This window comes from Nothoprocta perdicaria, unplaced genomic scaffold (assembly GCF_003342845.1).
Source record: "Nothoprocta perdicaria isolate Ctin4 unplaced genomic scaffold, notPer1 scaffold_75, whole genome shotgun sequence".
Classification (NCBI taxonomy): Eukaryota; Metazoa; Chordata; class Aves; order Tinamiformes; family Tinamidae; genus Nothoprocta; species Nothoprocta perdicaria.
Genome location: NW_020456032.1, coordinates 631,274 through 645,806, shown reverse-complemented (window position 1 = coordinate 645,806; position 14,533 = coordinate 631,274). Strand labels below are relative to the sequence as shown.

Below are 14,533 nucleotides of genomic sequence, written 5' to 3'. Positions count from 1 at the left end.
TAAAACCCGCTTGGACGCAGCCCTGTGCCACGTGCTCTAGGTGACCCTGCGTGAGCAGGGGGGTTGGACTCGATGACCTCTGAGGTCCCTTCCAACCTTCGGCATTCTATGATTCTATGATCCCAGCCCTGCAGTAGTGCTGGGTTGTAAAGGGAGCTGCATGAGAATGTAGGTTTTTCCTCTCCTGCAAGCTACCATAGGACCCTATTTTTTAGTGTGAAAAAATATGCTGCTTGTTGCAAATAATTCCTTAATGTCCATAGCAGAAAACATAAATTTGATGTTTATATTGATGTGTAGAATCCAAAGTACATCGAGGAATTGATTTCTTTGCACTCTGCACGCTCTCTGGTCCGACTTGCTTCTGAAAGTAAGCTACACCAAAAACAGGTTTGGTTTTTGCTTGCAAGCCCTGGCAGCTTTTCCTGTTCAGGAGTGATGAATTTTAGGCTATACTTAGTAGGTTACCTTAACTATTGATTTGGGCCCTGTTTAAAAACATTCAAGAAAGATAATTTAGTTGCCCAAAGAAGAGCAGACCGGAGGAGAAGCTCACTTCTTCCATGTTGCTCCTGCCAAAAATAGAAATATGAGTCACTGGAGTGCTGAAGCTTAATATTGTGGGTGTCTGCCTATATTGTCACAATAACCTAATTTCTCAGTAATTTGAGGCCAGCCAATCCCATGATGATGGGGTGATGGCAGGAATGATCCAGTAGGTCTTTTCCACTCTTACCCGCCATGACTGACCAGTGATAAAACTGGCATCTGCAGTTTTTCTGAAACATACTTCCCTGATTCTGGTTTGAGTAATACTGTATTTTTATACAGTAAAAATACAGGTACCCATRTCACTTCTGTAAAAGTGATGGCCTGTGCTGCAAAATGTTTTCAGAACATTCTGATTTGGTGCTGCTAATTTCCAGTTGCTGTGCTCCTGATTTTGTGCACCCCTCTCCTACTTTCAGAAGGACCCTAAAGCCAAGGGTGCTTCACACATGTGAAKAGACAAAATATGTTAATCTATCATGCCAGTATATATGGGTATAAATCATTTGAAGTTTCTCCTCTGTCATTGCTGTGCTCTGCAGCTGGCCTGACGATGGAGATGTAGATGTGTGTTGGTGTGGAGGCCCTTGGCCTGGCCACCTGATTTCATTTATTGGACTGCAATGCCTAGGTCCAGGGCCCGTTGGACCAGGCTCTTGGCAGGACTCTGCTCCCTCRTATGACTTGAGGCAGAACTTGCTGGTGCAGGACGGCTGAGTGTGCCAGGAGCTGTTCCAGCTGGAGCAACTGCCTTGGGCATCAGTGTTGCTCTTCCTGCATCTTTAGGTCCTAAAGCCTGAACATTTCCTTCTCATATCAAGCAAGGCCGTTCCTGCTCATGTCAAGCTTGTGGTCCGTTTTAGGGGAGTCATTAGTTTGGTTTCCGCAGTGCAATGTCATATGGAATGTCCCCAGCACTCAAAATTTCCCCAGTTCCAGGACGTTTTTTTTTTCCACACGGCCTGCTGTTGTTTCCACATGGYTTCTCTGTCCTGCTATCCAGTTTATTGTCCAAGGCTGCTGTTAATGAGTGTGTGTAAAACAAGAGGGTTCTTGTGCTTCCTGTTTGCACTGGAGGGTGTGGACACAGGTCTTGCAGGAACTTTTCCTTTATGCCTGAGCTCAGGGAATGGGAGCCCGGAGGATACTCGCAGCTATAGGCCTCCGTGCTTGCAGATGCTGTTGGGTGAAGCAGAGCACCTCTGTGGGGCAATTACTTGTTTCCTACTTGAAAGCCCATGTTCTTTTTTTATTTAAAAAAAAAAAAAAAAAAAGGAAAGGGGAAAAAAAATGCTAGTTTCAGCCTTTTCCACCTTTGAAATTGCGGCATTTCTAATAATCCACATCAACACCCCTGTTGGTCTGCGCCCACATCGGGTTTATTACTTGTTTTTGTTATTTCTGTGTTCCCGCTTGGGAATGCGGATTCCGCTGTGTGTGCTGGGTTTCCTACATGACAGCGACTGTTGTGGTTTGTGAGGAGAAAGATGTCGCCTATCTCATTGCTTCTTCTGACATCTTAAATGGCATCAAGATGAGAGCAGTGGGCAGTGGAGATAGATGTTAAATGTTGATCATGTTCTCCCTAGTGAGTGAATATTCTCTCTCTCACTCGCTCTTTTTTTCTTTTTTTCCTTTTTTTTTTTTAATTTGTACTTTTATTAAACTGGTAGGATGCCAACAACACTTACCCACCAGTGTCCTGAGGTTCACCTACATCTTTCTCAGGCCCCAGAGCTCTGAGCGAGTGACTTGAATACTTGTGTCAAGAGTGAAGGAATCCCTCCCTCCCCTGCCCTGGAATATCTGGGTTTCGGTTTGGGGAAAACAATACATTTAGATGCCATTCCTCAGCTTTTATTTGGGCTTAAGTGGTTGCAGTCATGGAAGCACAAAAGACTAGCAGCAGATTCTTTTGAATGCTGTTGTGTTCTTGTATCTCAAAGAACTTGCACAGGAGCTTTTATGATGTGCATATAAACTGTGCAGCAGCTAGTGCTCTGGCCACAGCAGCTGCTTTGGGCATGTTGTTYGCGCTTCAAAGTGGCTTTGCTTTATGTTGGTAGCTGTGTTCTGGAATTGGTGAGTAAAATGGCAAAAAGACAAGATTGATAGATTTTTGGAGTTTGATAGATTCCACTAAAAAGGCACATGTGCTTTTCTGTCCCCAAACATGGCTAAAATTATACTTCTAAAGACACCTATAACCACTCCCTGTTTTGCACTTAAATGATAGGCATCTAAGTGATGGCATCGACACTGATAGGTTCTTCCTGGAGCATTCTTRAAGCTTCTTTTAAGAAGCCCTCGTGCTTCATAATCATGATCGAGCAATATCTTGATATGTCAGGAAAGGAGGGCTTTTCTTTCATAAAGATGGTTGGACCATGAAAGCTGAAATACAGGTTTTCTTCTCACTGATACTGGGTGATACAGAGTACGACTAGGTGTGAATCATTCTCCTTCCTTCCCCTGTCTCCTTACCTGTCTGGAAAAACATACCAGGAACTTCCAACTTRGAATGAAGGTGAGTGGAGAGGACGACTTTCCTAACGGGGTTTCCACTAGCAAACCCTAACAAAGCCAGTGAGTGCTCTTTGGATTAATTCAACAAAGGAGTTACTGAGGAATGTTCTCCTCCCCCTCTGTGTTACTTCTTGACTGTATCTTGTGTGCACGTGTGTACACACACACACACATATACACACGCATATGCATATGTATGTAAAACTGTATCTATTGGTAATTGTCTTTTATTGCAGGTTGCTTTGCGTGTGGTATGGAGAATGGATTCCGAGTTTATAATGCAGATCCTCTCAAAGAAAAAGAGAAACAAGGTAAAATGCTTTCCAGGCATGGAAGATTACTGATTTGAACTGAGTATCTCTTATGTTAATGCACCCATCAGGTGCTATTAATTTGCATAAGGTAGCAGATTATGAAGCTATCAGACCTTATTATAGAGACTGAATTGCATTAGCTCTTGCTACTGAAATGTTTATAATCCTGGATAAGAGAGAAAGTTGCCTGGTTATTCCCAGATGGGAGAGGAGTTCCTTGCTGCAGCCRTGTGAGCTGCCATCAAGAGATGTTGCAGTGTTCTTGTGCAGTAGTCTGAAGGATCTAGTACAASAGAACTTCTGCCTGCTTCATGGAGATCTGCACAAATGTTTCTTGTACTTACTCGGAGTATTTGTTTACGAGAGCCCTTTGAGTTCAGGCCTCCTTTGTGAGGTGCTTAGGGAATCTGGGAGGTTTTCAAGGTTGTAAATCTGTCGGTATTTCCAAAGATAAATTGCAGGGGAGAGCTAAGTTAACATGGGTTGAGGCTTGTTTGTGTTTTTGTTTATTTTTTGTTTTAAATGGAAAGCAAACTGAACTGAGTCAAAAATAAGGAAAAATTAAATGTAGCCATGTGGTTCTAATCCTAAATATAGGAGGAAGGCTGCCATGCTAAGTTCCCCAGCCCTTTCTGCCTGCCTTTAACAGTAGAGGCTGTGGCGCTGAACTAGAAAGGAGACTTACCGGAGGCAAAAGCTGTTTAAAATAGCAACTCCCGTGAAACCAAGTTTCTTTTCACTTAAAAGGGCTGTAAAATTAGTTAGCACTCAGATGCTCRGGTTGATGAATCATTTTCTGCTCTTAATAGTAAATCTTGCTATGGGTAGCAGCTATAATGAGTGACAGGCTGCTAAAAGGATCGAGTCCAGGTCTGAAGACCTGTTGAATTCCTGTCACCCCCTTGTGTAGAGCGACTCTAGACACATTTCCTGAGCTCTGGAGTGTTCCAGCAGTGAGTAACGAAGAGTTTCTTGTGAGTCAGGTTCCCTTTCCTGTTGTGAAACCCCTGTCAGGCTGTGTGGGAGGTGGAAGTGCACAGAGAACTCTTGTCTTTTCTGTGTGTTTAACTTTACCTATGAGTGCAGTCTCAGATGGCTGTTGTCTGTTTGAGTTTTGTTATTTGATACACTGAACCAAATCTTAATTATTATACCCTGGCTTGTGTCTCATACCATGCTTCCTATGAAGTCTCCCTTCTGTACTCTGACTCTTCAGAGTCAGAACTACCAAAATAATGAGGTGTTTATTCTGATATGGATTCACAAATCTTGCATGTTCTTCAAGTCTCAAGTTATCCCTCTTAATCTTGGTGGTAATACCTCATTGTTGAAAAAGGCAGGCTTGACAATGTGGACCGGTTAGTTGTCTTGTCAAAAAAAGGGGCAGAAGGTACTTGCATCCCTGAAATCCTTACAAAGATCATAGTCTAAATCAGAATTAAAAGTGCACAGAATTATTTAAGATTTAGTAACCTCTAATTTAATTGAGCTTGAGAGCTAGTGTCCTCTTGGTTAGAGTTCTGTTGTGCTCAAAGCTGCAGATATGCTGCTTGCCTTGCTGGATTATTATCTGTAGTGGGACGTCTAGGTGGGACAGCATCGTCAATATCATTCTATTTAAATGTGTTCCTTCCCTAAGGAACCCTTTGAATCCTTTTCCACCACCACCACTTTTTGGGTAGGAGAGTAAGAGAAGTATTAGAAAAGAAATGGAGCTGAGGAAGGGATCTGGTGGAGAAAGGGACTGTGGCCAAATACAGCTGTTCAGGAATGGATTTTGCAGTCAAAAGTGCWGAAGAAACCACTAGAACTTGTATGAGATCCAAGGCTATGCTCCTCTAATATGAGTGTCTTTCTGGTCATGTATGTTCAGCGTTGTACAGTTAAGTCCAAATATAGATTCCGTATCTCGAAAGATTGCAATGCTTAATGCTTAAATATCTCTTCCTCTTATTCTGGATATATATGTCTACATATGTCTAAATCTTTCCATTGTGGTGCTCCTCCCCGCATCCTAACTTTTTTTTCTCTCCCTTCCTGGTTCCTGGCACGAAGTCTCTTGTTTCTTTACGAAACTTCCACTTTCCCTCCTGCTTGGAAATAGTTACTAGTTTCCTCTCTCTCTTGCTGCAGCCTGCCAGTGTGTGGAGGAAGTGATCAGTCCCTTAAAGCTGAGATTGTCTTTTGCCCCAGTCATGTCCCTTGAGGGCTCGGTCGTGGCCTTTCATCCTCCCGCTCGGGTTCTGGCTCGTGAGGCGGGGCACAACCACRGGCCCTGTTGCACATAGGTGCATTTTGCCACCTTTCAATGGTCCACCAAGTCCATAAAAAAACAAACAAAAAAGCTCATGACTAATGAATAACACTGGAGTTTTTCCAGTGTGTAGCATTAATGTTATGGAGCAACCCAGGACTTCAGAAGTGTGTGTGTGTCTATCTTGTTGGGAAAAGAATTGAATTAACCTGGCAGTCTTTCTAAATGCATTTACAAAACCACTGAATAATAGAAATGAACAGCTTGCTGGGATGATACTGGCAGACTTCTTCATATATAGTGTCTTTAAGATCTTGCAGTGGTTTTTTATTTTTTATTTTATTTTTTTCTCTCTACATATGCCGGTGTGTCTATAAGTAAGGTTTGTCCCAATTTTGCCACAATCATCTTCCATCTTCATGACTAGGAAGAACAGAGCAACTTGGTTGAGAATCCTGATCTTAAAAAGCAAAAACATCTCTGGAGTTGTGTGGTGCTGGTGCAACAAATATTCCCTAGTCTGTTCCCTCAGTTCTCAAGAAGAATCTCTTTGTTTTGGAGACGGGCAGTATAGAAAAGGGGTTGGTCTTCATTCCTCTTGGGTACCTGAGAGATGTGCTAGACATATGCAAACTCTTTATTTATTTTAAATTTGATTTTAAAAGGGCGTCTTAGCAGTTTGTGGCACTTTTAAATAAAACGCATTTGTCTTTCAGAATTTCTCGAAGGTGGCGTTGGCCACGTCGAGATGCTGTTCCGCTGCAACTACCTAGCGCTGGTAGGTGGAGGAAAAAAGCCGAAGTACCCCCCCAACAAAGGTACTGTCCTCAGTCTCCGGGAATAGCTCTCGTGAGCACCTGCCTTGCYGCTTTTTGTCAAACTTGCCAAAATCTCTTCTGAACCAGAGGCTTCGAGCTGGGCCTGGGTGTCTGCAGTTGGTTGGAGGGATATTGCAGCGGGTCAAATAAATGTGATGAAACCACTTGAGTAACTGGAGCTATCCCAGTTAACAGGCAGCTCCCTGTAGTGACCAATCTCCAAGAGCAAAACCCTGCAGTGAAACCTGTGCTTTTCACCTCAGCTTTGCATGGAGTCTGGGGCTCGAGGCCTTGAGGGGGAGCAGGAGAAGGCTTTTTAGGAAAAACTATTGTTGTTTTTAAGCTGCTGCTTTATTTCTTCAATAACCAACCCTTAGAACAACAACAAAATCTAATTGTCCATATAAATAATATTTTAATATAACCCAGCCTCAACTATTTGTAAATATCYGTGATATTTTCAGTTTAGGGTTCCCCAGCTCCTGCCTGCAAGAGTTACAGGAGGAGGGAATAGGTTGACATGTAGTGGCTAAATCACGCTGGCTGGTAGAATGGCACTCTAAGYGTTTAGGTGTGGGATGCACCTCTTGGTCTTCCCAGGAGCTAGAACTTGTTATAATGGAGCTGTTGTAGCTGGCTGACACGATGCAATCTCTGCACTCTTTCAGTAATGATCTGGGATGACCTGAAGAAGAAGACTGTTATTGAGATTGAATTTTCTACAGAGGTCAAAGCAGTTAAACTGCGAAGGGATAGGTAGGTACAACAAACCCGCCCTAAACGCACGGCTTGCCTTGCTGTGTGCGCTCTGCTTGCACGTTTCCAGCTCTTTGCAGGAAGAAAGACTCTGTTTGACCATTTCGATTTTAATTGCTCGTGTTTATCCAAAACGGGCTTTGGGTTAAGTGCTAACAGATCACAGCTCAAACTGGTATCTGAAACCTTGGTGGATTTTGCAAGGCTTTACAACCCCTGCTAAGGGGACCTGTTCTCACACGGCTGCTGCTGACTGCATTTTTCTGTGTGTGGAGGGAATTCAGTGGATCTCTGGAGTAAGAACATGTGTCTGCAGCTGAGAGCAGCTGAACTGCGTGTGGGGCGGGGGGTGGCTCTGCTGCCCTAGCTTTGGATAAGTGCTCTGCAGGCTCATAGTTGTCTGAGTTTGTTTGTTTGTTTTACAAAGCTGGGAGCCTGTAGAGGGGGGAAAATASATATTTATCACCAGAAGAATCTTTTGAAAGACTTCGTAGAGCTGAGTCAATGCATGTGTTCCTGTTTTACCCCATTCTTGACTGCAAAGTAATAGAACCTTCTCTTTGCCTTTCAGAATTGTGGTAGTTCTGGACTCAATGATTAAAGTTTTCACATTCACACACAACCCCCACCAGTTGCACGTCTTTGAAACTTGCTACAACCCGAAAGGTCAGTGATATGGTTGGAGGGGCATGGAAAAATTATTCTGCTCTTGTTGTACTATTTATCTTCAGATTCTTGAATGTGTTGTATTTAGTGAGTTATTAAAACAGTTTACTTGGAGTATTATAGCCACGCTCTTGGAAATGATTCTGTTATAAAATGATTATTAAATGTAGTCACATTTGACAGAAAAGTTTTTTGCATGTACTCTGTTATATTACAGGCTTAATGTCTGTAAGAGCTATACACCTTCTGTAAAGAGCCTGCAAGCTTTGCATATTTTGTGTTGAAAGCTTAATTGCCAAGGGAAACCCTATTGAAGTGCTGTGTTCCTCCTTTATTTGGAGAGTGGTGTTTAGAGAACTGCTCTATACCGTGTCGAAAAGAGCCTAGCTGGCAAAGAGGAGTTGATTTTTGAGCAGGGGTGTATGGCTTTGGCCTTTCTGAAACGATGAGAACCTGAAATATTAAAGGCAACTAAATACAGGRTATCCTGAATGAAGGTGCGTGTTGGTGCCACAGGTTTAAAACTGCCCATGCCGGGATGCTGGTGACCTGCAGGTGGGCAYGGGGCGGCTTTGACCCGAGGAGAGAGTTGGTTACAGTTGGTTGCTTGTTGAGAGGTGCTTTCTGGCAGAAGATCCTTGAGAAGGGCACCATGGAGAGCCCAATGCCAGGTCGTCTGCACACTTAGACCTTCCCTGCACAGCTGGTCTTCAAACCAGAGGTGCCAAGGTGCCCGGGTGCCTCTGCAGCCAGGAGCAGCCGAGGGCCCTTGCCCGGGCAGCCAGGGGCTCGACGCGTGTGGCACCGGGGCACGTGGAGGGAGCTCCGCTTGTCAGTCGTGCGGAGAGGGACTCCAGGGCCTTGTCTGTTGGCAGCCTGCAGCCATCAAAGTGGCAGCCAGCTCTTTGGTGGTAGCAGCCGCTGTGACAGGAGCACTGGCCATGCCTGGTGCCAGGGACCAGCTGGGACATCGGGGATGCTCTTCTCCTGTGAGGCGGGTGGTGCAGCGYGGGGCAGGTCCCGGAGCTCCAGAGGCTGCCAGGGCTGCCCGCACTCCGTGCTGGCTGCGCTCCCCGTTGGAGCAAGGGCTGGGCTGAACTTCCCAACCAACTTTCTGCGCCTGCAAAAAGCCCCAGAAGCTTCAACAAAATCCAACTCATCACGTGCTGAACACCTCAAATTCACATGAGCCTCCGCTCACTCCAAAAACTTGATTTAAGCTATAGCAGGGTGCTTTGGCATGGCAGGACAGGGATTGTGGGCAGCACTGTGAGCTGTGCAGCCTCGCTGCAACTTCAGCTCCCTGACGTGTCCCCTACCTGCTCTAGGCAGGTAGTAGAGGTTGGTTTTCAGGTCCTTCTTGTGGCAGCCACGTGTAGCTCTGTGGGCTGCGCCCGGCGGCTGCGGGGATTCGCTGAGCGCCAGCAGAAGCTTGGCCTGAATAGTCTGAAAGAGCTGAGAAGGAAAAAGTTTGGAGGAAAGRGAGAAACAAAAGGCAAGTGCCACAATTACCAGTTCAAACATGAACCAAGTTTTACAAACAGGAAWCAAAGATGTCACTTATTATAAGCTATTTTTCTTTATCTATGGATGAATGGATCTCATTTGGGGATTTTGCAGTAACTACTAAAATTCTTATTAACATGTATCTTAAGTTTCTTTGAAATTGAGAGATATTTTAGAAACTTATGCTTGAGAATTCTACCAGTTTATGGAAATTAATTCTGCAGTTATTCTTATTCTTGTTGTATTTTGCTTATTTCAGGTCTCTGTGTCCTTTGTCCAAATAGTAATAACTCTCTCCTGGCGTTTCCTGGAACACACACTGGGCATGTGCAGATAGTGGATCTGGCTAATACAGAAAAGCCTCCTGTGGACATCCCAGCTCACGAAGGCGTCTTGAGCTGCATAGCTCTAAACCTGCAGGGAACAAGGATTGCGACGGCGTCGGAGAAGGTGAGCGTGGTGTGCGCTTCCCACTGCCGCTTGAGCGGGAAGCCTTGGCCCGGGGGCAGGGGCAACGAGCACTAGAACACTGGAAAACTGCCACTGAAAGATGCACATCCCCTTTCTTGATTTTCRCAGCCTTTTTAGGATCCCCACATGCCTGAGGAGAGCCCCAGAGCAGGGCCTGGGCAGGCAGCGTGGGGCTTGGCTGAGTTTTAGCTGTGCMTCTCCAGCACAGAAGATCTCTGGCCTGAGGAGGTCGTGTGTTTCCTACAGCTACCCTTGGGGCTGGTGCCTGAATCAAGACCAGGGCTTATTTGCTTCAAGTAGAAGCTCGGATTGCCTCTTATTACAGTGTTTAACTAAATATCATGTAGTGAACTAAGCAAATACCTCTGCTTTGTTCTTTCACCTTTCTACAGCTTATGCTTAAACTAAYGTTAAATAGCAAAACTGCCTTCTCCAGCTTTAGTGGTCCAGAAGCTTCAGTGAAGTCAGCTTGTGAGCTTCCTCTTGCCAAGGGGCTTCCAGTGGGTCTGAATGAATGTGATGATGCCCACCAAGTAGATGGGTGTGGGACTATTTGAGCGCTTTCTACCTTCTTGAGCTCAACTGAAATGATTTTTTTCAAAGACARCCTAAGTGAATCCAACCAGTTTCTCTGGAGCAGTTTCTACTGCACATCCAACAGATCAAAAATCTTGAATGAGGAAAAAGCAGTTATCTGCCACCCTGACTCAGTTACTGTTTGACACAAAGCTCTTAAAACTGCAGACTGTTTTGCAAAATAGTCATAACCTTCTGGATGGTACTGAATTTGGAAGGGCTCTTTTTCTTCCCTTAGAGAAGGCATTCAAACACAGCTGGCAAATTGAAAAAAAGGCAGTACAGTCTACTTGAATGCAAACTAATGGCAGGGCAGCACTGGTGCTTTAGAACATAAGTTGGATAAAAATGGTTTGTGTAGTTGAGTAGTTACATACGGAGACCCCAGAGCATCACAGCCCTGCAGGGATGTGAGCAGGAACAGTGCTCCTCCCCACAGTTACTGAGAGGCCATTCTCAAATTTATATATATGTGTGTGTGTGTGTGTGTGTATATATACACACATATATAGTTTATATATAAATGTATATATTCATACATATATGTATATACATAAATGTATATACATAAATGTATATACATTTTATATATGTATATACATAAAATATATATACACACACATATTTATATATACACACACATATATATATATATAAAAAAAAAGTGTGTGTGTATATAGTAACTCTATACATTGGGTATCTAGAGGTGTATACTAGTCAGGTGAGAGGTTTGGGGATGGTCTTCACAGATGTAAACACGGCTGTCCAAACAGTCTTCTCTTTGCTAATATAATGCTTGATTCCTTCTTAAGGGGACCCTCATAAGAATATTTGATACTTCATCAGGGCATTTAATCCAGGAGCTGCGAAGAGGATCGCAGGCAGCCAACATCTACTGGTATGTGTGGGTGCCTGTGCTGGGCTGCCGAGCGGCGCTGTGCCCGGCCGGGCAGGGCTGGGCTCCGGCAGCCGCAGCCCGGCGTCGCGGACGGCCCCTCTTTGCAGGGCTGGTGGCTGCAAGAGCCGGCAGCTCTAGGAACCGCGGCCCTGCTCACGCAGAGGCTGTGGTCACCTGCAGGTGCTGCCAGAGCTGCCAGAGCTGCCACCTCCTGGGTGATGAGCTGAGCCAGGCAGCTGCTTGGGCTTCAGAGTGAAGTCGGGCCCAGAGCAGTGCTTGGCACTGCCCAGAGAGACCAGGATGGGCGCCTGGGGCGAGAAGATGGGGCAGCTGGAGCCCTGTTYTGCCACAGAGCTGCTCCGTGTGGTAGGCACGGAGGACTCCAGCCCACTCCTATTTGCACTCTGCTGCGTGGCCCCAGGCTGGGGGGAGGAGGGTGCCGCATTTGCCCTAATACCCCCCRGGCCTTGGGGTAGTCCTGGTATCTCTTTGCTCTGAAGAGAGTGCTCGGATGGGCGCACGAGCCGTGTGTGTCCCGGGGCAGGTGCCACGTGGGCCTTGGAGCCTCCCGTGTGGGTGCTCATGCGGCCCGTGGGGCTGAGTGCTGTGGGGCCGGGAGCCAGGCGCCGCGGGGGCTGCTGCCTCGCGGCACAGACGCTGCAGCTCTCTCTGCTCCACAGCATCAACTTCAACCAGGATGCCTCCCTAATCTGCGTATCCAGTGACCACGGCACCGTACATATTTTTGCTGCAGAGGACCCCAAAAGAAATAAACAGTCCAGGTAGGTTTGGGCTGCTCTGAAGCTGGTGCAGAGACTGCTGCTGACCCCAGACCAGATCTAAACGCATTATTCTTGCCACTCTCTGAGCAAAAGCAGCAACTAGTGTTGAAATGACCTGCACTTACAGGAGTAACTTGCTGTGCTGCTCCAGGTAGCACAGATTGAAGATGTTCAGCCACTGCTGAGTTTCTCCTGAGCCTCCTGGAATGAGGGGATTTTTCCAGCAGAGGGTTAGTGATCAAAACTCTGTGCCAGAGTGAACGTACTTGTTGCGACTGAAGCTACTGAAAAAATCTTCCTTTTTGTAGTTACTTAACAACTGAGGATGTTAGAATTGCTTTGCATGGTCTCCCTGCCCTAGGATGGTGGATAGTGTTGGGACTTGGCTCAGGAAAACAGAGACTGCTCCACAGCAGCAGTTAGCGTGAGCCCTGATGTGCTCAGACTTGCCAGCACTGCCAAATTAAATTGTCAGTGTCTTGCTGAGSTCTTACACTGTGTTTATTTTTTCTTTTCTTTCAGTTTGGCCTCTGCCAGCTTTCTCCCCAAATACTTCAGCTCCAAATGGAGTTTCTCCAAATTTCAGGTTCCCTCAGGCTCTCCGTGCATTTGTGCCTTTGGAACAGAGCCCAACGCTGTCCTAGGTGAGTGCGGCCACTTCCCACATCCTGCCTGGAAGAGCAGGTTTTGAGTTGTGCCCGCGGGAGCGGGAGGGCTGCCCGGCGAGGACGGAGCCCCCGGCAGCCCCTGTCACCAGAGCCCCGTCCACGCGCAGCGGGAGGGCAGGGTTGGATCCTGGGCCCTTCCAGTTCTCCCAGAGCAGGGCTGGAAGTTACTGGCTTGGAAGCTCAGTTAGAGCTGAAGTAACAGAGACTGGTGCCTCTTCCACAGCTCACGCTCAAAGGACTGTTTCTCTTTCAGCAATATGTGCCGACGGCAGCTACTACAAGTTCTTATTCAACCAAAAAGGGGAATGCTCAAGGGACGTCTATGCTCAGTTTCTAGAAATGACTGATGACAAGCTCTGACGGAGCCGAGGAGCGCGTGCCTCCCAGCACTGCCTTGGCTGTTCTGCATCCTTGGAAGGACAGTGGCTGAATGTCCAATACTGATCAGGAAGTTTAGCTGACCTCACGGAGAAGCCTGGCCCCACACGATCAGAACAAGCTCTGAAGCAGTGGACTACGTATGTGTATTCTCATTTCTGCAAGCATTCATCATTGAAATCTCTGGGTTATGGTCATCAACTCAAGTTCTCAAGACATGGCTTTCAACAAGCTTATACCTCTCTGGTTTCTCTTCATCTAAACTGTGAAATGACTTTTGGTTAAACGGGAGTGCCTGCCCCCCTGGAAGATCTGCAGGGCCTGTAACCCACGTCAGGTTTGGCCTTAAGGAAAGGGAGATGGAGCCGCGAGTCCTGAAGCAGGGCCGAGAGGGCGGCCGCTCCAGCAGCGCGGCTGGGCCGGGGGCTGCAGCCCCTCGTGCTCCCGAGGAGAGGCCGAGGGGGCGGCYGCAGCAGCGGCCCAAGCCTGGGCCTGGGCCTCAGCCTGGGCCTGGCCTCGCTTCAGGAGGTGCCAAACTGTCTGTTGGGGAGGGCTCGTGGCCCTGAGTACGTGGTGGGGAGCCCAGAGACCCGTATGGGGAGAGGGTGCCTGCCCTGCGTGCCAGAGCAGCCCGTCCAGGGTGAAACGCTGCCCCTGCCGCTGCGCTGGCTGTAGCGGCTGCTTCCCGACCTGCCCGGCCTCAACTGGAGAGGGTCGGGCCGCTCCTCCCTGCGGACAGCGGGGCAGGACCGCAGGCCCCCTGCTCCTCCACCACGGCTTGAAACCTGTCTGCTCTTGGCTTTGAGATGTTGCATAAGGAGGGGTGCTGCTCAAGGAGCGGGGAGGGGGGAGCACACGGACTGACTGCTTTTTTCTTTCTTTTTTTTTTTTTTTTTTTCTCCTTTTTTTTTCCCCTCTTCTCTCTCAAGTCATTTTAGGGCTCAAATAGTCTTTTCTGCTGCAGGGAGATGCATAGAGCACGAGGCAGACACAGGTGGGCGAGGAGGGGATCTGGCTCTTGCAAAACTGAACTTCACCCCTGCTTCAGCGCTGGCTTCCCTGTTCACTAACACTGTTTAGCTGCACCCCCCAAGTTGACAAGTTTCTTTTCCTGTCATATACCATACTAAGGACTAACCTTTGCGCTGATCTTGATGTCAAGTTTGCATGTTGCTTTTATGTGTACTTAATCACCAAAATTGTTTTGCACACTTATTTGTAATATGTTATTTCTTTTAAATAAAAGTGACTAATTTTGCTGTATTAATTAAGGAGTAGTTTAATTAGAGGATCACAAACAGCCTTAGGAGGAGCTCTGGTGCTCAGAGGGGTCCCCGGCCCAGCTGCCGGTTCTGAGCGTGTCGGCCGGGC

The 14,533-nt window shown here is 46.8% G+C and overlaps 1 protein-coding gene across 1 annotated transcript in view; it reads left to right on the top strand.

The window, feature by feature from the left end:
- WDR45B (WD repeat domain 45B) overlaps positions 1 to 13,500 on the top strand; it is a 15,045-nt gene extending 1,545 nt beyond the window's left edge. The window contains exons 2-10 of the mRNA XM_026051443.1: positions 3,312 to 3,386; positions 6,360 to 6,461; positions 7,130 to 7,217; positions 7,789 to 7,883; positions 9,649 to 9,839; positions 11,249 to 11,334; positions 12,015 to 12,116; positions 12,639 to 12,760; positions 13,038 to 13,500. Coding sequence (XP_025907228.1) covers positions 3,312 to 3,386; positions 6,360 to 6,461; positions 7,130 to 7,217; positions 7,789 to 7,883; positions 9,649 to 9,839; positions 11,249 to 11,334; positions 12,015 to 12,116; positions 12,639 to 12,760; positions 13,038 to 13,144 — 968 coding nt within the window. The 3' untranslated portion in view covers positions 13,145 to 13,500. The remainder of the gene's footprint in view (positions 1 to 3,311; positions 3,387 to 6,359; positions 6,462 to 7,129; positions 7,218 to 7,788; positions 7,884 to 9,648; positions 9,840 to 11,248; positions 11,335 to 12,014; positions 12,117 to 12,638; positions 12,761 to 13,037) is intronic.
- Positions 13,501 to 14,533: the final 1,033 nt, after the last annotated feature.